At 46.8% G+C, this 24,494-nt stretch overlaps 1 protein-coding gene across 15 annotated transcripts in view; it reads left to right on the top strand.

Moving 5' to 3' along the window:
• Positions 1-574: 574 nt before the first annotated feature.
• LOC121602163 (monocarboxylate transporter 14-like) overlaps positions 575-24,494 on the top strand; it is a 34,061-nt gene continuing 10,141 nt past the window's right edge. For 2 of the 15 annotated variants that reach the window (XM_041930920.1, XM_041930940.1), the window contains exons 1-2: positions 1,887-1,997; positions 2,137-2,916. In XM_041930920.1, the coding sequence (XP_041786854.1) occupies positions 2,797-2,916 (120 nt within the window). In that variant the 5' untranslated portion in view covers positions 1,887-1,997; positions 2,137-2,796. The other 13 variants (XM_041930924.1, XM_041930928.1, XM_041930938.1 and 10 more) reach the window with 13 other exon arrangements.

Consider the following 24,494-nt stretch of genomic DNA (forward strand, 5'->3'; position numbering starts at 1 on the left):
TTCATATAAATCTCTGCCCCGTCTCGAATGTATACTTTACATACGTTTTTTTTCTATAATCAAAAGTACTGTTAATAATAGTGAAAAAGAAATATAACTTTTAATTTTTCCAGAAAAGAATCTTCTGAAGAGAAATGCTAGGGAAGTGAAAGCTATTGTTCACTCATGATGACAAATACAACTACACTCATCACAATTGTGTAAAAGTGGTTGCAAAAATGGAAAGAAACACAACTAAAATGATGCAAACGAATCTGTTCAAAAGAGCACAAAAATCCACTTACACCTCGCTGCACGCGCTGCACGCGCACTGCTCGAACAAGTGAGCAAACTGCACGAAACCCTACCGAGCGCGCGCGTTGACATTCGCCCAAGGTGCATACATGCAAGCTGTAGATTTAGTTCCAAACCCAAGGTACCCACAACCCGCGCCCTGTTGCCATAATTATTGCAACAGCGAGGGAAAGAAACAGAAACAACGGTTTCTCTCACCTTCTCGTTCGCTCCCTGCACGCGCTCCAGCGGCGCTCTCTTGTTTATGTTTGTGGAGCGGAGCCCACAATAATTTTTGGCAAAAATGGCACGAGTGGTGGCGCTACGTTTTCGACCGTTCGGACCGTGTGTGTGTGCGGCCGTGTCTTGCCAGCCGTCGTGTTAATCCTTTAATCGGGCCGTCGTACCACGCTCATAAATTTTGGTGCAACCTGCGCGCACACTTGGGTCGCGGGTTTTTTTCTGGAGGGGTCGACCCCTTTCCCTTTCCCCCGCCGTTCGAGCGACGGCACGATATCAGAGAGCCGTATCATCGGGCAGTGGCGGCCGGGCGCAATAAAGTGGGGAACGGCCCCCAAAATCGAAAGGGAACGGAAATCGCAACGCGGCGGCCTGTAACCCAGGTACCAGATGATAACGCACAGGAGAGCGCAAAGAGCTGGAGAAAAAGAAGAGGAAAAAGAAGAAACAGTAACACAACTGAACGAGCCCATTGCCGCGTGTAGTACGGGCGCACCAGCAGCAAAATATCGTGCTCATCGTGCTACTCGATTATATCGTGTGTCGGTTTTCGGTTTCCAGCAGAAGGTCCCAGAAGAGGGCTCCGGGGGTTCCGGCAAAGGCAGGGTGGAAGCAAGGGGACGTCGTCCAAGGGGTTTGTTTTATTGCCCTTCAGGTGCAGCCACCACCATGCGGTATTGCAGCAGTTGCAGTCGACCCGTGTGCGGTGTAGTTGCGTACGTTGAGCCGTGCAAATCAGTTCATAAAAGTGTGTGTGTCTGTGTGTGTGTGTGCTGCTGCTTCCTGTATTGCGCTACCGTTGTACGGTAACGGCCAGTGTGAAAAAGGATACACGCGAGCGTGAAGGATAATCGATTGACTTGAGTTGGGTGGCCGGGACAGTGGCCGGAGGTCGCACCACCGAACGCCTTTTTCAAAAAAATTTGTGTGAACACACACACACACACACACACACACACACACACACACACACACACACACACACACACACACACACACACAGCTGGGCACACAGTGGTAAAAAGGCGCACCGGAAGAACATCGTACGGTTGGTACGCGGCGGCGGCTTGAATGCAAAAATCACAGTTGGCTGCGATAAACAGGATTCACACGCCAGACTACCGTACCACTCGCGAAGAGAGCGAGCGAGAGTGAGAGCGAGAGAGGTTAATTGATTGTGAGCCGTGTTTTGGATATCCCCATTGCAGGTGTGTGTGTGTGTGTGCACTTTTGAGTCCTTTTCGAAGGGTGTCTGATTGGATGAGTGTGCATGTCTGGGTGTGCGCCCGAACTCCAGAAGCTGCTCCCTCGTTCCAGGATCGCAGGACACGAGCGTGTGTGTGCGCGTTATCCCGTTTCTTGTTCAGTGCTCGGTGCCAGTGCTACTAGCACGAGTGTGTGCGACTGTACCAGTGCTCTGTGCACACTCGCAGGCCCCGGGGGTTTGTTTCACGGAAAACACACCCCAGCGCGCCGCGGTGCAGGTTCTGCTTCAACCCCCAACAGGAACACCTCGGAAACCTCCGAAAAAAAAACCCAGCATTTCCCTCCAGTAAAAAGATTGTAATTATGTTGCGTTCTTTTTGTGTTCCATCTTTTCGTTTCTGCTCTCCCGGTTTACAGTTCAGCTCCCTACTGCTGTCGTCGTCGCCGCCGTTTCTTTCACCATCGTCGTCGGGCTGCCCACGTGCGGGGTGGGGGCTGTAGTAGCATAACGAGCGCATAACGGGAAAGTGCAGTGCCATATCGTAGCAGTCGCTGACCGAGCAGTTGTGTCGTTGTGTTGCTCTGAAAGTGTGTGCTGTGCGTGGTGTGTGTGTGTGTGTGTGGCTCCTCCAAAACCCCTTTAGTTTTGGCGGTGGCACGCAGAGGTGGCGTAATTTACGCAATAATACAAAGTGTCAAACAGAGCAGAAGTCGTTGTTGTGCATCCTTGCTGGAAGAGTGTGTGTGTGTGCGTGTGAGAGTGAGTGTGTATCGGGCAAGCCATGTCCTTCGGTGGCAGTGCCGTGCCGAGGTGGTGGTAGAAAAAGCACCCTACAGCCTAAAACAAGAAAGGGCCAAGCGCGAGGGTTCGGTGGAAGGTTGGCCTCGTTTCCGCTACCCAGCGCCAATCAATCCAATCCATCCGACCGCCTCCCATCGGTTCTCCCATCCATCCATAGCGGTCTTTCCAGAGCGGGAAACGGGGAGGGATAGTGCTTCATTCGTGCGAGTGTGAGTGTGTGTGTGAGAGAGAGAGAGGGAGCGAGAGAGAGAGAGAGAGAGAGAGTAGGAAGAAAAATGGGTCAAGCTGCGAGCCAGGAGGATGCGGAACAGGGTGGCGGCCAGGCCGGCGGCGGCGAGGAGGAGGAGGACGACGATGGAGGCATCATCCCGATGCGCTCGGATCGCTTCCTAGTGGTAAGTAGGGGAGCAGGGCAGGGAGGCCATGGCGGGGACGAAATCCTTTGGCCTCGCTTCATTCATTCATTCATAAATGTTAAAGGCGTTTAGCGTTCTCTCTTTGCGCATTCGCTTCGCCGTGTTGCGTCGCGCAGTTTCGTTGTCTCGGTTTTGTTCACCCCCCCCCCTCCCTTCTTTCCCCACCCCAGTTGTGTCTGTATGGACGTACGCAGCAAGAGTCAGCGGGGGCTTGTTGTTGTTTGCATTTTCGCTTCACAAATGCGCCATCGCCTGCTCTGTGTGTGTGTGAGTCAGGGTGTTTATAGTTTGCATTAGAGAACGGCGCAGAAAGAAGAATGTGCGTCGAATGTCCTGCGAAAAGCGTAGCAAGCACTGGCGGAAAGGGTCCACGCGCCAACAGTTTCGATGGGGCGAAGTTGGCGGTGGACGGAAGGGGAGGGGGGGAGAGGGGACTTACTCAACATATCAGTTTCACACAGGGATATGGAGTGTGTGCGATGGGAAGGGTGGGAAGTAAGTTAACCGACGCGTGGACGATTTCGGAATGCAAATGTGGTGGAATGTGAGCGTATGTGTGGCTGTGTTTTGTTGTTTTTGTTTTCCTTTCCAAACATCAGCCCTTCTCACGATTGCCTGTCTACGGCTCTCCCATTATAATAAGCATACGAATCGCTGCCGTCTTTCCCGGAACTGGTCTGCTGCGCTATCACGCTTGCAGTTTTCATTTCCATCCATTCATTCTCTTCTCCCATCCGTAACGCGGTGTGAACACTAGTACGAACCCAACACCCAAGCACCCAAGCACCGCCGCGCGTGGACGCGGTTCTCCGCTGGCTCGCTCGCACGTGCAACAGTGTGCTGTCGCCATGATCGAGTGAGATATTAAATGAAGCTGATGATGATGACGCTACTACATTACTGCTCGCTTTGGCTGGCGGAGCATTTCTTCGCTTTCTTCGCTTCCGTCTGTGCTTTTTTCTCTCGGTTTGTACAATGTAGCTGTGGATTTTATGTTCCTAAAAAAGCGCCGCTTCCCACCGTTTATGCGAATAGAGTGACGGGGTGGCTATCCTAGGGCAAGAGGGGGTGTTGCAACACGTGTGCGCACTGGGTGTTATCTTTCGGGGGGATGGTAGTGGGGTGAGAGGAGCAGTCCAGTTAACTGTTTGTTAGCGAGAACTAATGTACAGTGATGTACGGCATTTAATTTCGGTGAGAGTTTTATGGCACATAATATCAACAAGAATTGAAACAATATATAGAGCCAATATACGCTGGCAGTTTATGTAGCATTGGGTTCATATGTTTTGTTATTCATGTTATTTTAAATGGCCACCTGTTTGTAATGTTTTTGTCATCTATTTTCATCAAGCTATTTGCTTGTTTGTTTATCATGTTAATTTACACGGTTTTTCAAATCACCTTCGAATATGTACATAATTATTCACCGCATCCAAGATGTTTTTCAACAGCTGTCAAACGGTGTATTTGATTCAATATTAATTTTCAATTTTTACACATGATTTTCAACACATCACAAATACAGGGGTTTCGAAGACACTTTCGAATACAGTCTGTTCCCGAGAACCGCGGTTCTCGACTTACGCGGATTCGGAGATACGCGGTTTTCTGAATTTGACACATCTAATGTCAAACCAAAAAGTACCAAAAGTACAATTTGGTTCAGTAATTGACAATTCCGGTATAAATTGCATTTTTTGTCAATAAATTCTATTCATTTAAAACCCAAAAAATATCAGAACGAATCGTATAAAGGGTAAAGTGTATCAAAATATTAAATTGAATTTCAAATACCGAGTAATCAATTGTATTTTGGCTTTAAACCGCGATTCGAGTTACGCGGATTGCCCAGGAACGCAAAAAAAAACGCGTAACTTGGGAACAAAATCTATGCACATAATCATTCACTGCCTTCAAGATGATTTTCAACAACTGTCAAATGGTATATTTACTTGATAATGAAATTTCAATTTTTACACATGATTTTCAACACAACAAATAAATGTCAAACTCAATCCAGCATGTATTGAAATGTACTCAATAAACTCAATCCAGCATGAGGCGTGTTGAAAATCATATTGAAGAAATTAATGAAGGAAATTTGATGATGGAAAAGAAATATCTAATTGAAGTGTATTAACATCTTGCACGCGGTGAATAACAATGTTTACATTCGAAACTGATACGAAAAGCCCTGTATAATGGTGCACAAAATCTCAACCAGTGTATGTAGCGGCAGAGTTGTGGTTGAAATTGCGTCCTAATTTAACCTCAATCTCAAATTTCATTGTTACAGCAACGAATGAAATGTTTTCCATGTTAGAAATGGAATTTTTAATTAAGATTACCTTGAACATAATTGGACTATTTTTCTGGAATAAACAAAAACATAAGCTTTAGAGTAATTCAATACTTCTGGCTGCCTAATAGGGAATGCGTTGTGTTTTTTTAGTAATACGATAGCTCCATCAATGCTCAAAGTTGGTGCTTTTTTAGTTTTGTCTATCTATCCGTTGATACTTTGAAGCTTTACGTCCCAACATCAACAAGTCAGTCTCCTAGTTAAAGCATGAATTCTTGGTAATTATTATTGTTATTCCCTACTAGAAGTTAAAGAAAGCCATCCATTTGAAATAAACTAGCCAGGTCCATATATAAGTCTATCACGTTGCATGTTATCAAAGAAGAAGAGGTTTTACTTATTTCCTTATAGATATTTTGCAATACGATTTTTTCACTCAATTCGCTCTTAGTTGTGACATCAAACAAAGAGAGTAACTCAACATTGACTATCCTTTTTCTTGGTGTAACAATTATGCAACTTACTTCATCTTAAGGATTTCTATGTTTCAACTACGCAACGGAAATGTTACAGCTCTTACCACCGAGGCTGTCTAAATGAGTATTGAACTGTTGGGCCACCCTTGAAGTCATAATTAAGAGCACGCAGCGGGAATGGTAAACTTACGACCTATACTATTTTGAGACATTTCACCAAAGAGGTAATATGTTGGACCTTCACTGTACGCTGGACACAAAGGACTAGACAACAGCCTGTAGTCGCATCGCATACACATACCGGCACACCAACTACTACTGCCGCTTTCAACGAATCATCTCTTTGTCAAGGCATTATGACTCTTTGTCATTGCCTGTCTGCCTGCCTGCAATGGCGGCTTTGGCATGGCTGGGCGGAAATTTAATAGCCTTCAAAGCTTCTGGACAAGGGAAACGACAGCTCGCCGGGATCGGGTCGGGTCCGGCTTCATCATCATGCTGACTAACTTATTTTTACGAGCGAGCTTAAATTATTAAAAACAAACCATTTCCAGCTAAACGAGAATCAGATGTAGTCGCTGGACGCCTTTCTTTCGTCCTTGTGGGCTAGTCAGACATCTGACAAACGCAGTGTGGCGTGTGATAAAGGTTGTACGATTGTACAAACATCCGAGGTATCTGAATATCTTATTTGCTTTCAAAATGAGTTGAGGAGGAGCAAGTAGTAAGAGATTACCAATTATTTTGCGTTCCATATTACAATTCTAATTGGAAAACAAATATAAGTATCTACCTTGCGGAAAGAGAACACCTGAAAGTCGTTTTGAAACGATTGCTAGTGGATTTATAATGTATGCAAAATTTGCCTTAGCAAAGGTATCATTTTATCTATTTCAATGGTTGTACATGCAAAACCAAAGTCCACAAATAATACACATGCTCTCGCGCAAATGGTACATACCGATTCGGGGCCATCTGCCTATAAACGAGTGACCAGTATCGATCCAGTGAGAATGCAAAAGGCAAATATTTTTATCAAAAAGTTCATCTTAAATTACACATCCAAACAAACGTGGCCTGTGTGACTGTGTGGCCCTGGTCACTCCAGCTAATCAACAACAACAACAACAACACGCTACTGTGTGGCTTTAATGTGTGCCACTGTTGCAGAGGCTGGCTGTAGCTTTGAAAAATTGTAACTATTGCTACGACCCGGGCCCAATCAAACAGTTCCCAGAACCAATACGTGTCGCCACGTGTCCACTGGGTGGCAAGCAAGAAGGCTCTTTTTACCGTATTTGTGATGCGGCGATCATGACGCGCCAAGCGTGATAAGTTTCTATTTTTTCAACTAATTATCTATTTGCATCGTTTTGTGCCGGCGACGGTGGTGATGACGGGGTAGTGGTGGTGTGGGAGTGGCGTGTGCTTTATCTTCCTTATCCTTTCGTAACGAGCCTCCAGCACGAACACGTCCAGTACGTCAGCAGCAGCAGCAGCAGCACTTTTGTTGAGCCAGTTTCACCCGTGTTACCACCTTATGCTGAATCTTTGATTGCGTTTGGCTCATTACCTGGGGATAGCTAAACTGTTAATTTACATTTACAATTTGTACTTCCTTTTTGTTGTGCGCCAAAAAAAAAAAGACAGTCCGTTTCCCATATCACGATTACATACGAATTGGATGTTGCTTGATGAACATTTGAGGTGCGTTTAGCACCATATCATACCCCATTTCCCGCCCGCAGCAATAAAGCTCTTGCCCTGTTTATTCGCGACTGACGAAACGAACTGCCCTGTGGGAGGAGACCGATCCTTTTTCTCCTTTCCCTCCCCTATCAAGCCTCCGAAACTCGCCAGCGTGTGGCTGTTTAGTGTGCAAATTAATAGCCCATCGGGATCGGTTACTGCCTCGAGCCAGGTCGCTGGTTGGATTGTCGAGCTGGGACGATCGGTAAACGAATAAAAGGAAGCGAAAATCCATTTAGCGTGCTAAATGGTTGCATCAACTTGTTTCGTTGTTGCTACGAGTGGAGCGCCCGTCCGAAGACACAGCCGCGTTTGTTCCTTCGGGGCAGCTTCGGTTCGGCGACGCCTTATATTGGAACGTTTCCTTGCAGCCGCTGACGGTGGAAAGATTTCCATGGGAACAGTAGGCAGCTTAACTATAGCTGTCTCTAATCTATTGTTTCTAATATCACATCTGCAGCCATGGGCATGGCGTAGTTAGCATTTTATTCAGACGTTTCATCACTCCTCTCTCTCCGCTCCGTAATGGACAAAGTAGCACCGTAACTGAGCGCATTTATTTTCAAACAGAATGTGCGAATTTTCTAACATGCCTTCATTTTCATTGGCCTGTCCATCTTTTCTTCTGATGTTTATTGATATCATTAGCTGTCAGTGACGTTTCTGTTTTGTCATCAGACCAACCTACGTCGGTTTGGAATGGGACTCACTAAGAGCCCGGTTACGTTGGTCGTTGGCAATTTTTATTGATTTATATTTTACCATCGTGCGAGGCAAATGGCGTACTCTGGATGTATGTTATGTCAATATAAAAAAAGTGGATTATCGTTGTGAACTTAACACGTATGCCTCGGATAACGATGTAAGCTAAGATCCTGCGAAGTAATTTCAATTGAAATTGTCTATTTTTATCAAATCCCGGTGCCTGCTGATGATCATATAAGCATTTGTTTATTCAAGTTTATCACTTTGATGCGGTACACGATCAAATCGGTAGTGGTTTCATTTGTTTTGACTAAATCGTTGCGATTTGTTTTACGTTACCAAAGCGTTACTATAGGCGTTACAAACGGCCGGCGGACTGCCTCGCAATGTCGCTACTGGTATTAAGTGGCAAATGATCATCGCGTCACTGGTTCGAACGCGTCACACGGGCGCGTCGTCATCGTTAGCGCAATCGGCCAAATCCATTGCTTGATAAGCTACCTAGATAAAGCTGGAGAAAAAAAAATCGACGTATCGAGGTATTCGAGGATTTGTTACATTTTTACTTCAAACAAGGTTCCTCACACAGCTGTCTCACTTATCTACTTATCCGGCGCTACAACCGGCTTTACGCTCTTGGTATGTTGCTGGTGTGTTCAAAACCACACAAAGTCTCAACCCTTCGTATACCAGTCGTTTATTTCGTCGTGTAGAGAAGATGCTTCTTAGCCATCTTGTTGCCTTCACTTCCTAGGTGGCATCCCAAATAGCCAGCTTGTACTTTATAGCTGATTTAGGGCTGTTTAACGAAAAATCGTTCCGATGTCGTACCTTGTGGCTGATTAAGAGATAGACGGTACTTTGCGGAACTATGGAGCTTTTTAACAGGCACATGGTACTCTTTGGAACTTTGCGGCTGATTAGCACTATGTGTAGGGTTCATGATAGAACCTTAAGGCTTGTTAAGAGTGTGTACCGAACTTGGTGGAACTTTATAGCTTTTTAATGCATGACATCGGTACAAGGTGGATCTTGTCAAAGTGTCAAAGAGAGACGCCGTCAATCATCTCATTGCTGCTGTACAAGTTAGATAAGTTAATTAAAGAAGGAATATTGAGTGAAGTGATTGTGAATTATCAGTAAATTGTGTAAAATTTTGTGTAATTCATCAATACAAAAGTTTTAAAAATATACATATGTGTTTAAACGAAACAAATCTTGTTGTTTATTTCATCGATGACGCTTGCTTGAAAATAAAACACACAGAAAAATAATCCCTGGAATCGTGGCATAAGGAAGCTGCTTAGGCGCTGTTTGAAAGACCCACATAGAACTTTGATGCTGTTTATCTACTGCAAAAGGCGAATTAGAGCAGCGATCTTTAGCGTGCCAAAATGAGCTGCTTAAGCAATTCTGGCTATTTGGGATATTCCCTAGAAACTTCCCTCTGATTTTCGCTCGAAATTTCGAGCTAATTCCATTAAAGTCTCGCCTTTAAGATGTCTCAAAGAGCTTATCCTCAAGATTGATTTAGCACAAGCCTTTTAAAATCGTCTTTTATCTTTTTTTTTACTTTAAAAATACAAAATACGTCCACAATGTCTTTGTCTCGGTGGCTTAATAAGCTTAATAAGCTGCACGACAGTGCCCAAATAGCCAAACTTGCTTAAGCTGCTAATTTTGGCATGCTAAAGATCGCTGCTTGAATTCGCCATTTGGAGCAGATAAAGAGCGTCAAAGTTCCAGGTGGGTCTTTCAAATAGAGCTTAAGCAGCCTCCTTATGCCACGGTGCCAGGGATTATTTTTCTTCGTGTTTTATTTTCAAGCAAGCGTCATCGATGAAATAAACAACAAGATTTGTTTCGTTTAAGCACATGTGTATATTTTGAAATCCTTTGTATTGATGAATTACACAAAATTTCACACAATTTACTGTACAATCACAATCACTTCACTCAATATTCTATCTTCAATTAACGAATCTAACTTATGCAGCAACAATGAGATGATTGACGGCGTCAGTCTTTGACACTTTGACAAGAGCCACCTTGTATCGATGTCATACATTAAAAAGCTATGAAGTTCCACCATGTTCGGTACACGTTCTTAACGAGCCTTAAAGTTCTATTATGAACCCTACACATAGTGCTAATCACCCACAAAGTTCGACATCGGAACGATTTTTCTTTAAACAGCCTCAAATCAGCTATGGAGTTCGAGCTGACTATTTGGGTGGTTGAGATCGCCGTACATGATGATGATGATTGTAATGGCTGCCCTTTTTTCCTTTTCCTAACTTATCTAAAAATCATTACATCTTATAGTAAATATTTATAAGGTGTGTACAGTAATTATCCCGGTTAGAATATGAATGTAAATTAGTTTGATGGTTTATATTTCTTTTCTGAAAACTTGGGAATTTGTATGTCAATTACAAAAATAAAATATTCTGATTTCTTCTTTCATGAGAAGGAACCATGTCATTTCTTTCCCTTCAATGAAAGAAATAATGATTGGAAAAAACATGTTTACTTTTATTCGAAAAAATCACAACATGATGCGAGTGGCTATGTGGTATTGTGATACAATTGGAAAGCTCCTACAAAACTTAACATGGTTCGTTTCCCTTTCCGATGGTACTTAGTTTCCACATTCACTTTCTTCATCATTCCACTAACTTTTCAATCCATGGTGTACTAAATCTGTCACGGATCTCCACACATCCGACGTTTACGACGTCATGATCAACTAGAGAGAGAGAGAGAGAGAGAGAGAGAGTGCGCTTGGGGGTGGAGAGCCAAAAAGGAGAGCAACTCCCCCACTGAGATCGAAGGGAGAGACAATTAGAGCGAGAGAGACCTAAAGGCGCGCACTGTTGCAATGCGTTCTGCGCGACCACTCACAAAACCTTCGCATCGTCTTACCTCCCCAACCCCAACCCCCCCCCCCCCCTCTCGAAGCGTATGAGTGCGTTCGCATTATCACCTTTCCCTAGTAGAGGCGCAGGGTAGGGGTTGAATTGCGTTGCTGCTCAGTTGTTCTCTCTCGCTCTCGCCGAATGTTTGCGTTTTGTATGCGGGTGTGATGTTTTGTTATTTATACCCAAGACCGACCCGACAAGCCGCATTAAAAACCCCCTCCCGACCCTCCTAGTAGGGGGTTGCTGCGCGTGAAGTGTGAAAAGGACCGAGCACGAACAAACAAGAAAAAGAAGATATTGTAGTGCGGTACCATACGCTCTCGTCGCCCTACTCCACTGTTGTTAGTGTGTGTGTCTTCTGTAACCCTAAAACCGGCAGTAGTAGTAGTAGTAGTAGACGGCCACTACCGCTGTCGCGTAGCTGGCACCCAGCGGCACACAACCGTATAGCAACACCCATACTACTACCCTGTCCGTAGTGGACGGCACCCTCTAACCTCGCGCTCGCCAAGGGACGGTGGTGGTGGTAGTTCGCGAGCGAACCCCGATCGTGACCGAATCCGCGGTACCGTGGCGTAGAGCTGGTGGTTCGCATTTTCCGCTAAATCAGTTTTTCGCCCACCGTTCACACCGATCGTCGTGTGTCGAAGGATCTCCCTTGCGCGGTTTTATTCGGGACCAACCAAAACGGTCGGACAGTCGTTTCTGCCCTCAGGTGAACCACCATAGCCGGGGGCCAGCGTGTGTGTGTGTGTGTTGTGCTTCTCTCGGTTGGTAGCAGTGCGGTCAAGACATAGAAATGCGCGCGCGTGTTCTGTTGTTCTGTTAGCACCGAAGAAAGGACGGTGCTGCTTGTGCTGCTTGTGCTTGTTGTAATGGACTTTGTTCTGGCTAGTCAGGTGCATTAACGGTATGCTGCACTAGGGACCGGTCGTATATGGTTAATAGAAAGAGCGAGGAGCTGGGAGTGGGAGAGCGTGCGAGTCGACATCTGTTCATTTTATTCCTGCCCTCGACAATTTTCTATCCGGAAGGTGTTTTTGCTTTGCGCAGCAGCACCAGCAGACCAGTTGTAGCTCTCTCTCTCTCTCTCTCTGTCCGGTACGAAACGGTCTTCAAATCGATCGCCTTGCTCCAGTGTCTGTATCGGTCCGACTTGCTGCTGAGTGGCACCGTAATTTGCTCCAAATTACGACGCGAGGGAGGGTCGTTGGGGGTGGTTTTAATCCGTCCGACTGCCGTCCGGTTCCGTAACGAAGCCACCGTCCGTGTGTCACAATGTGAGGTAGAATTCTTCGTTGCAATGCTACGCGCAGCAATGCAGTCGGCGGTTTTTTATGCTTGAGTCATGTCTGTCCACCCGTTGTTACAGCGTTGTTACTCTTTATGCTGTCTAGGGGAAGAGATGGTGAACCAGACAAATGCTTGGGAAGCTCTCTCTCACTAAGCGAAACGATCACCATCCTCCACGTAGGTGGTCCATTACACTGTGTGAATTCCTCAGAGAGATTTTCACCCCTAAAGTCTATCACCGTGTCTGTATGTGTGAGTGTGTGAGAAATCACAAAATTTTGTTCTGAGCGCGCGCACGACCGACCAGTGAATCACGGTCGGCGGCCCATCCCGACCCTCAAACAAGAGCGCGTAACCCCTAAACCCCCACCGCCACCAGCGCCGCGTTAATAAAAAAGCGGATAAAAAAAGAATCCTTTCCGGTGGAGAAGGCAGGGCAAAATCAAACAAGAGCATGACACGACGGTGCACGGGTTATCACGACCTATGGGACGCGGAGCGAAAAAAACTCTCCCTCCCCGTGTTTTGTAGAAGGTATGCGCGCACGGCATGGGACACGCGCGAAGGGATCGGCAGCCGCCCTTGTGTGTTGCGTGCCATCGTCGGCGATCGACTTAACTATATATACACGCTCAGGGTGCGATGTTTTGTGCGATGTGTGTTGTGGCCACCGCGATCATCGACAGCATCGACACTGCTCGCTACTGCGCCGGTCGCTTGCGCGATTTGAGTGATTCGCTCACGAAAGATCCCTCCGCTGGGGAGGGTGGAGCCCTTTATTTTCGGTACAAAAATTGCTTGATCATTCTGAAGAAGAACAAAAACAAACAGGATCTTGTAATTTCATTCTTTGTTTTTTACACTCCCCAAAAGAATGAATCTTTAATTTGAATTATTTATACGCCGCGCAGTAAATGGCTTTGTGCGCACAATATATCGTCGCTCTATTGCCCCGGATGCGAGAGACACGGGACGGCACACAAGAAAACATCAGGGCTCTCGAGAACTCAGCAGCAGCAGCAGCAGCAGCCAGCTAGCGGGGGTCATCAAACAAACAAATCAAGCCAAAACAAACGTGCCAAGCGAGGAGCAGCGTTTGCACACACAGAAACATTTCGGCCTACTGTGATGGTGTGCGGTCGGTCGGTCGCTCACACCACCATAGCAAACAGCTGTTTCTGAGTGGTGCTTCTCAGGCTCTGTGGTGGTGGTGGTGGTGGTAGTACTCGCCGCACACCAGCGATAGAAGCGCAAACGGCATCAAAACAAGCATGGTCAAGGTGTGTATCTCCTGCGCCACCGACGTTGGATGGCGCGGGCGTGTTAGACCGGGGTGGCCTAATTACGCGCAGTGATCGTGGATGCTATGTGTATGTTAGTGTGCCGAGAATCAGGTGTAGTAGTGACCCGTCTTCGTCACGCTACTAAGAACGCGCCCTGATTGTGCCCAAATTACGTCGCTCGATCTCTCGAAAAGAGATTTCGGCTGTGATTCTGTGATGGCACTGCAACGGAGGGTCGCTCTCGCCGTTGGTGGTAGTGGTGGTGGTAGTGGCAGTCGTAAAATTGGGCGCAATTGTGTCGTCTTTGTCTGTGGATGATTGCGTTTTTTTCCTCCACAACCCTCATTAGTATTCGGCCGTATGACGCTATGCCGCGCTGTTGTGCGCGGCACTGTGTGTCCGATCGATACACGCTTACCCCATCCCGCCCATTGTGTATATTAACCGTATTAACCTTGTGCGCTCAATATGCATTTATCGAGTCGCATCGATCCGAATCTGTTTGTATGGGTGTGTGTGAGAGTTAGTCATCGGAGAGCTAACTGACCTCGTTTCGGTCTAGAGTTGTGTCTCAAGTACCAGAACTGTACGATTCATTCAATTCATCCTAAAGAACGAACGACCTACGTTCATCTAATCAACGTTCATCGATTCTTTATAAATCATAATGTACTGAGTTGGTCATCAAAATAACGTCCTACCCGCCGAAATAACGAACGTTATAGTACGTCAGGTCGTTCATTTCCCCCATACAAATATGAACGTGAACCGTAATACCAAGACGTTCACGAAAAGAATGACCTATCCGTCGAAATAAAGAACGTCCAAGTCGTTCATTCCCTCCATACAAATATGAACGTGAATCGTATGACCAGGACATTCACGAAAAGAACGAACTATCCGTCGAAATAAAGAACGTCCTAGTACGCTAGGACGTTCATTCCCGCCATACAAATATGAACGTGAACCGTAATACCAGAACGTTAATGTAAAGAACTTCCTACCAATCGTAATAACGATATTCCTGGTCTCTCTAATAATTTTCAAGATGCAATACACTTATAATGTTCTTCTTGCAAAATGAAACAATTTACCTTATTTTCTTCAATTGAAATGAACGAATGAATTGCGATTCACGTTCAGTTCATCTAAATGAAAGAACTGGTACGTTCACGTTCATGGAAACGAACCGAATTGCCCAAGCCTATTTCGGTCGGTGTGCTGTGGCGGCCTACGACGAATCGACTGATCGGTTCTTTGTGTGTGGCGTTTGATGCTAATGATGCACGCGCTCTCGTTCCTTGTTTTCACTTTCTAGGCCCTGAGGCCTCATTTAAACCTAAGTGGAAACCCCATCACCCGCTACCGCCCCCTTATCGATAAGTAATCGATTGCAAAGTGTGGGTGTGTGAGTGTGTGTTGGTGTGTGCAGAAGAACAACGAAACTGTTCGCCCACGGTGTTAGTATCTAACGCGCGAACAATAGCGCCGCAGTGATAAGGGCCAGAGTGATGTTGGTGTTTGTGTGGCGTTTGTCAACAGCGCGCCAAACGCAGACGATAGTAGTCTGCGGTTCCATTTATTTACTTCGGCCGCTTGTTTGACAGATAAAGTACGTGACAGTTGGATAGCAGCACGGTCTGCCTGCCTGCCTGCTGTTGTTTGTGCCCGGCTGCTTCCGATTCTATCGGTGGCAATCGTTTAGCTGGCTTTTGTGTGTTAGAGAATCAGCTGGTGTGGATGCTGCGGGCGGGCTGGTGCGGTTTTAGCTAGCAAGGCCAAAAGAGGACGATCAGCCCAATGCGGCGGGCTGCCGCTGAAGGTCTCGCAATCGCAACGTGATTATCTTTCACCAATCCGTTCCGAGCAGGGGGAAGGCCCTTTGAAGTGTTTGTCGCGCCTGGGCATCATAAATCAACAGCCGGCAACAGCGGGGTAAATTACATACCTTTGGCATTAGCGTGTTTGTATCTGTGTGCCGTGTGTCGATTGGAACTGGAGGGTTCGGTGGTACACACGATCGAATCGGTTGCGATCGTCCCAAGCATTAATGAGTGTTCCACGAATAGGTTTGTTTTATTACAGACTAACGCGCGCTAATTAGACACACGGTTATCGGGATTTGGTATTTGTGTGGAGTGGCACGGCACATGGTTTGCAACAAAATCGAGAAATAGTTGCTGCCTGTTGAAAGGAATTGCTGGTATGCAACGGGGGACAGTTTCTCCTTTTCTCTCGCTCTCGAGTTCAAGACGCCAACACGCTCTCCAGGCCGTGTCCTACTGCACACCACTCGTCCTTGGCCGGCGTTGTTGAGGGCGTTTGCTTCATAAAACACCCGTTCGCCCGTTGCATTGGCATTGAGTATCGATCGCTGGCCACCAGCAGCATCTCTCACGGCGTCGCAAGAATTTCCACCGTACCTTCCACCGATGATACCGTGACACACAAATGCACCATGTGCACGATCGTTTGAACCGATCGGCCGAGAGCTGTAACCCGTTTTGGGGGCGGTGGTGGTGTTGTGCCTCTGTCGAAGGTTATGGCGCCAAAACCGGTCGCCCCACCACTCACTTGCCCAGGGGAGTTTTTTTTTTGTGCTGCGCACCAATGCTAATAAATATGCGCGAGGCAGCAGCAAACGGGGGACAAAACTCACTGGGGCTGTTTAGGTATGGGGACGCCACACGGCATTCGTGAACCTTCCGCGTGTCGAGTGAGTGTGTGTGTATGTGTGTGTGTGTTGTCGAACGGTGGAGCAGCGGAAGGGACAGGGTCATGTTTGTGTTGCTTTCATGAATGGGCGCAAAAACAGCAAACAACCAAACACACAACGCGGGCACGCGATCGTGCCTTTGCGTGATCGCCGAGTCGGAGCAGCGAAATAGTAAACAGTATTCCGCGATCGTCGAGTGCGGTTGTGCTTTCCGATGGTGTTTGGCATCCGAATCGGGCATCCAAGAACAAAAGTACGATTTTTGCTGAAGTTTAGTTGGGGAGGGAGGGTTAGATATTTTGGAGCAATCAAAGCAAACCTTGACCTTGTTCTTGATAACTTCGTGTCATGGATATGAAACTCTTCATACTCAGTATCTTCCGAAGGCTTTTTCTCGTCTAAAGGATGCTCATTATGGAGACATGCTGCCCGTTCGTGTGGTGTGGTGTTGAAGATGTCTCACTGGTCACCTGACACGGGCACTGAATTCCAATTCTCTGCTCCTCGAGTGGTTTGTGTACAACTTCCCCAACCGCGGGAAGAGAGGCTCATCATCATTCAACGGTGCGCGACAGTTGAATGGATTGGAATCGTAGATTAATCTCCTACAGCGATCGGAGTGCGTATGTGCAACCAGGTGTGGAGTGTAGGGTGTGCTGAAGGGGAAAGCAACCAAATAAACCCGCTCTTTAAGTGTGTTACTACCGCAATTGGTAACATGGAACTTGTAAGAACCTCCCTGGCTGGAACCACGCTGTTCCGTTTATCAGTGCAGCGGCCATGGGGTTTGCCCGCGGGAAAGGAGGGTCGAAGATGATAAGATAGAAGCGAATCATTGTGTCATTAAGCGGCTTGTAAAGGCGCTGTCCAAAATGTGCGTACCCCGATACGCCCCGTTACTGGAAACTGCTAACTTGAACACCAAGACACAGCCAGCCAGCTGATGACGACAATCGTGATGTAATCGTGATTTGCCGTGAAAGGCCCAACAGGAGGAACCAGCGTTTGCGCCCGGATTAATCTCCCGCGAGTTGGGGGTCAAAATTTAAGGGGTGGGGAGTTTGATTTCAAGGGAAGGAAAACTGCCTCGCAAACGCTTCCTTTTGTAGATTCGACAAGAAAGGCAGCTCCAGTGTTGCAAATCGAGCAACGTAGTATGCAGATGAGCCTTGTGGTACTTATTTAGCGTTCCGTTGCACGACGATCGTGCATCCGATGGGCAGTCCTTAGCTAGCTTCCGAAAAAGGGATAAAGGCTGCATTTGATTTGGCGAGTGATTAAGGAAAGCACGGTTCAATATTCAAATGTGTATGGTGTTCATTATACCTATCTTGCAGTAGAGTTCGGGCGATCGTGTCAGTATCCAAGTAAAAGGTGTACTTAACGAGAATCTTCCAAGAAGCACTTTCCCAAAGTATGTTGGAGCTTGCGTGATGTAAAAAAAAGTGCATAAAAAAGGCTCTAAAATTAAAACTAAAGTGTTCTTAAAAGCGTTACATTTCCATTATTGCGCGATTTGTACATCCATTAAGTCAGTGTGCGTGTGCGTGCGTGTGCCTGTAGTGATTCCGTTAAGTTCTGGTCCTGTTCTTTCCGTCCATAACCGAATGATCGGAGCAACCGTGCACACTGTAGTACGAGGTGTGAAAAGCTTGCATAAAAACGTTCACTCTTCACCTGCCGAAGGTTGTTGAGAACAGTTCCCATCGCTGTGGAAGCATTGCAACGGTTCCTATCCTCCTTCCCAACCCCCACGGAGTTTACCAGCTGCAGCTGCAAGACAGTAGTGCAACATGGCCAGTAAAAAGGCCCGCCGGGTAGGTGTTTCTTCTTCTCTTCCTCCTGTCGGTAAAATAGCTGAGCCACGTGAGCCGTCATAAATTGTATCATTAATTGATTGCAACCATTCGGCCATCCTCCTCCTCCTCATCATCATCATCGACTGTTGTTACAGTATAATGTACGCACCGTGTTGCATATTTATCAGTATGAATAATGTCTGCTAAGAATGCACTGTGGAAGGTTGTGAAAAGAGCTTCCAGTGCACTGGGAAATATAACTTTTGCTGTATTTTGTTCTTACATTACCATCATACGTAGGATCCTTTCTTTTTTTCTCTCCCCCACTTCCCTGACGTTCGGTGCAATCGAGTCTGGCTGTCTCCCTACTGCAAACGGCGTCGGTACCAACCAAACCGTCTGGAGGAGAGTGTGCCTGCGTAGGGGGCAACGTTGCTAACATTGACCTGGATTTTCGGACCGCCAGTTTTGCCGTTTCAACTCTGCTTTAACAAACCGTTCCAACAGCGCAGCGCGGTAAATTGCGTTGGTGCGCCAATGTCACGCCTCTCGACGGGGACGACGATCGGAGTCGGAATTCGTTCGTTGCATCCGCTGACCGTCGCATGGGTGTGCATGTGCATGTTGCTACAGCAACCTTGGTAATGTTGAACCGTCCATATCATCATCCCAACTCGTCCGTGGTGGAAGCAGGACAGTTTTTTTTTATGTTTCGTCTACGGCGGACTCAGTGGACCGAGTTTCGCCGTCCGAAGGGATACTTTGATGGCGCCAGTCGGGAGATGACGGGATTGAAAACAAACACCAATAAGATGTTTATGGGTCTGTGTGCGTGTGTAAAGGATCGAATGGTTCCGGATGTCCGGTCCGGAAAGTGTGGGGAACATGGGATGAATCGATAAGCATTTAAAATGAGCAATGAATCTTATTTTAAGGACAGCTTGGTGGCGTAACGTACCCTGTTTGCGAATCCATCTAATGGAGTTTCAATGTTAGAGGACAAAGCAAAAGAATCACCAAGTCACTCAGTACCAGCACGCTTCCTAAAGCCCTCGATGGTCAACGCTTCAAGTCGTCATACTTGCATGCCTGATTCCAATATCACTGTTCATACAAAGATTGTAACGGGTCCACGCGTCCAACGCAAACAGCAGGCAGTGGAAAACAGCAAGATCGTGATAGACAACCCAACCACACTCTGTTTTGATGACTCGCAATGTGATGTTTCTCAATATACGCTGGACAATAAACACTCCTTGGCTACTTGGATGCCCGACAGTGTGAAGATACGTTAGACAGAGCGCCTGGTAGTCGGTCGGAGGTCGTTGGCAATCCGCCGTCTGGTACGATATCTCCACACCGAATGAGTCTACCCCTGCCGGCGGCCACACATTGGTGGTCGTGTGCATTGGCCGACCGTCGCTATATGCATGATGCTCGCCTATGTGCTCCGCCGTTGGGGGTGTTGGTGGTATCGGTTCGAGCACCCGGTTCAGCCACCAACACTGACGTGCGTCGAGATAGAGGGATAGAGACACACGATCTGCTGCACACTTCTCCACCGAGATAGAGGGCCAGCCGTTCGTTTAATTGGCTTTTAAACAATTTCCCGCACCCAAATCGCGTCATTCCGCGCTCGGTGTTAGTTGCGTACCGATACACCGTACTGTACAACAATACGCGAGGAGTCGGGTTTGGTGTCTCCCGGTCTCTGCTCTGCTAGTAATACGGTGTAACCGCCCTGCGAACGCATCCGCATACTGTGCGTTCGGCCGGGCAGTGTGGGTGACTTCCAAGTTCACTTTCGCATGTGTGATCAGTGTGGTGTGGATTGGGGTTTTGGGAAATATAGATCAAGCGATTCTGGGCATTCGAGGTTGCTCTTAGTGATGCGTGAGGTTCAATAAGGTGTGAAATTGAAATAGTGGTGCTAGAGTTCCGTTTCGTCTTCACATACCTTGGATTATAAGTTCGTGTAGCAGCGTGCAACAGTGTGTCCAGTGCCAACCATGACCAGTAAAGCGAGCAAAACCACGGTGAGCTGACAATCCGACCAGTACCAAAACCATGTAGTCACCACGATCTCTGGGGGGGGGGGGGAACGAATCGTACCAGTTGCTGGGCGAAAGTGATCGTCAATCGTACATTCTTTAATTGGCATTAATTGAGCTGTTTTGATGCATCCAAACTGAAATTGGAAAACCACGGGTATGTGTTGTCCAGGCGGAGTGACGAACGGGTCGTCTGGACCCAGTAGAACCGCATTCGCTTTTCGATTATGTAAGATCAGTGGAGTGACAATGTGGGGATGTTGTTTTGTTGGAATAATCGACAATATCTCAGCAATTTAGAGATGTTCTATAAGTCGGTCGAAGATGCGTGTGTATGTGTGTTTGTGTGTATGTTCAAATGTAGTCCATTCAGGAGTTCAGAAACGCACTTGTTGGAACCTCTCAAGAATGCAACATCGCTAGTAACAACGTGGGCTACAGTGATGGCTGGTGATGAAGGTTTCGTTCATCATAACAATACCCCCAGGCCCCCAATAAATACGTCCCAATTCAATACAATGCAATGGCCAATAAATCTACCGTGTGTCGCTGGAGTGCCCTGGGCTGCCCTTCGCTTAGATGGATGACCGCGTGGGGCTTGACAAGCAGAGATACGTAATAATAGGAGCACTTCAGATCGCATCGATCCCCCTTCTCCCTCATTGCTTTGTAATGCACAGGGATTGATAATGATAACTCGATAATGGCAATAATAGCCGGAGTACATGAGTACTACCCTTCAAACTGCTGGCGGGTTGCTGGGTCGCCCCGGCTAACCAATACCTGCCATGACAGCAATGGTGGAGTAAAATGGATCGGACATTATTCGACCATTCATCTCGCTGCTTGAGTATCTTATCGCAGTGGTGGACCGTGTTGCGTGTGTCGTTCACTCCTTTACTACTAACCCCCCTTGCTCCCACGATAATCTGTTACCGTAATGGGGCACTGATCGTGAAGGGAGCGGGGTATCTGTGTGTTGCCAAGAGGGGTAGAAGGAAGGGATGTATTTTGGAGTGTGTCTCGGGAATTCCATTCCCCCTGATGAGTGTCATTGAAGCTTAACTCTCGAGCCATCCTTATGATTGACCACTGGCGGGAGGAATCTAACGGACGAGTGGTGCGCTGCCGCACTCTTGCGAACGATAATAATTGCTAACACGTGACATATGCCCTTACCCTCACCAAAGGGGATCACACACACACACACACACACACACACACACAGCACTGACCGAGGAATACCTGTAGCAATGCGTGCCCAGGCGGAATGACAATTTATTTTGTGCCCGGGAGTTTTCAATATTTTCCTCCCCAGTGAACAATAATGTACCGAACCCCTCAGCCACGATATGATCTGACGTTTGATTACGTTCCATTTTTCATCACGATCACCATGATGAGTGACGTGTGGCAGGGGAGAGAGAGAGAGAGAACGTCGCATGTCCGGTAGTGGTAAATCCCTTCGGACGTGCGCATTCTAGTGGACAGTTGGGAAACTAGAAAAAAACACGATGTTTGTGCGGGCCGCTGCTGCTTGGGTGTCATTGGTGATGGAGATTGCTGCTTCCCGAGGGGTACCACGGGGGAATATTGTCCCGCGATGGCTGCAACATTGTTGCACGACCCCAGAGGCCCTTCTTCTCGGTTTATATTTTGATGTGGAATTACAAGATTGAATAATTAAAATACGGCCGCCGGTGTGTTTGTGTCGCAGATGACTCCATGCATGCAGCGCTGGCATGTAAGTTTAATCATTCAACCATTTAGTAGACGGCGAATGTGGCCGTCCCGATGACTCACCAAACAGAACGCACCGCCCAGCTATCAGCTGACCTCCTTTTGTTGTTGCGAAGTCTTGCGAAGAAAGGGCGTCACTCAGTACCCTACGACACAACCGTCACAACCGGCACAACCGGCACTAACAACTGCATGCGCGTTTGCTGTTATTTGTGCAACTGCTCTTTCCTAGCGGTTGTGGGGCGTTCTTGTTGTTTCGTCGTTCGTTCTTAGTCTCTTAGGAAGAAAGAGGTCTAGTAAAAGTAGTATAAAAAAGCGCCTATGGCATGCTTGCTATACGCCGGAAGAGACATCCACAGTTTATTTCCCTCCTAGCGACAGCGAGTCTTTTTGGAGCGAAACTCCATCCCCCTAACAAAGCGAATGGTGGGTAGCTGTTGGCTATAGCTGTTTACAGTCGTTTGCCAACTCGCTTTGGCTGTGGAGCTGTAGCGAATGATACTGTAATAGCGATAAATCGCGCTTTATGTTTCCAGCCAAGCGTCTGGTTTGAGTTGAATGTACAAAACGCAACCATACGTGTACCCCAGTGCAAGTGCGCAAGCCAATGCAATAGTCTAATAGTAACGGAGGATCGTCATTTACTCCTTCAAACCAATAACCCCCGGATAGAGTTGCGTCTATTTTGAATGTGCAGATATTGCTATCGATCTGTCACATAAAAACGGAACGATTTGTCACTGGCGATACACTCGAAAGCTGGTAGAGTGCAGACTGCGACGACTGCTTGTTAGTGGTCGATCACCTTCATCTACCTTCGCGTGCTCCACCAGAGCTACACCTCCCTGGCCTGGCCGTCTGCACTAGACGTGCCATTGAAGTGTGGTGGGCATATTTCCGTCCTACTGCGATTGTCGTTTCTATAGCTGTTTGAGTGTGTCTCAATACTTCAGATATCTGTACTGTGGGAACCCAGCGTTCTCATCCTCTGTCCCCAAAAAACCCACCTGTTGACTGTTTTTGGCAAGCGAAGTGGTGGGCAAGAGGCTGCGGAAAGTGTGACCAAAGGTAGTGTGGTGGAATGGTAGCAATATTTGCCAGTGCACAAACCACCCCGCATTTGCTAGTAACGACAGGGGTTCGTTTCTTTCAACTGACGTCTTTCTCCACCCGAGCTTCCTTATCCCTAGGACAGCCCAACTCCTCCCCCGTTGTACTGTGTTACTGTGTTATTGCAGTCGCCAGTCTTTCTGGTTTCGAGGATGGGTTTTTTGTGTCTAAAAATAAAGTTGTGCCGTCGTACGGGAGTGAAAGAAAGAAAGAACGAGCACACACAAAACCGCCCGCGCGCGTCATACCCTGTCGTCTGTCCGTCACCCGCAGGGACAGTGAGTGTCGCGTGCCGGCTTCCTGCAAACGGTCGTCAATGGCTGTGCGGTACACAGCGGAAGGGTCTACTGTCCTCCCCCTCCTGCCCTCCCTCCCTTGTTCGTTGTCTGGTAGTGTACGGCCTTGACTTCCACCGGCGCACACACACGGTAGACAATGTGGCAACGGGGTGGTTTGTTTCCGTTTCGTGCCCGCTCCCGGGTCAGCTTTTTATCCTGAGGCATTGATTTTTTCTCTCTCTGTGAAGCGATTGACAAATTGACATTACGCTTCAATGGATCCTCATCTAGAATGTAGGGAAAGGATAAAAAAAAGGAATGGGAATTGGGAACCTGTGCTATACGGGATGGTTATTTTATGCAGGTGTTGTTTACGGTAGGCGCTTATCGGTTTGGGACGGCGGAGCTGGAAAGGTAATAGGAAAATAGACTAATATGGCTTAGGTTTTTGAAATGGATAGGTTTGCAGAACCAAACGAGAGATGAGAGTTTGTTATAGCTCTTGTCTCACACATCAGTGCGGCGTTGTCATGGGTGGAAAATCATTTGATCGAAAAAGATGATGAGATAGTGACGAAATTCGAAATCGGTGACAGTTGTTGGGAAGCTTTTGGTGCGCAATGTAATACGGTGGGTCACTAAATTGATGGCAACATTTATCACGAATTCCTATTGACTTTAAGTCTTAATATAAATAATTATAATAATAATAATAACATTCGTCCACATAATCATAGATGTACCTTCAACTGTTTGATATCGAATGATGGTGCTTTTGTACATTTAGGCTAAAATATGGCAGGCAAAGTATGATAATCTGTCAGTTTTAAAACTTAACTCAGTTTTAAAACTTAGACGCTTAGCCAAATTGTCTATCAAATGGCATAAACAATGTGAGTGTAGCATGGAAATTAGCCATGACGTGTTTAAAAAATCTCCGAAAACTTCGAGCCAAGTCAGGGGTGCCAGGCAAGGAGTCTCAAAATTTATATAAAAAAACTTTTCAGAAGGGTTTTATATTTCAATATTAGAAAATTGATGTAAAAATTTTACATTTCTAGTTTTGTGCTTTCTATTCAATCCATGATTTCTACATTCACTGATAAAAAAAAAATGTAAAAATGATGTTCA

Source organism: Anopheles merus, chromosome 2R (assembly GCF_017562075.2).
Source record: "Anopheles merus strain MAF chromosome 2R, AmerM5.1, whole genome shotgun sequence".
Lineage (NCBI taxonomy): Eukaryota > Metazoa > Arthropoda > Insecta > Diptera > Culicidae > Anopheles > Anopheles merus.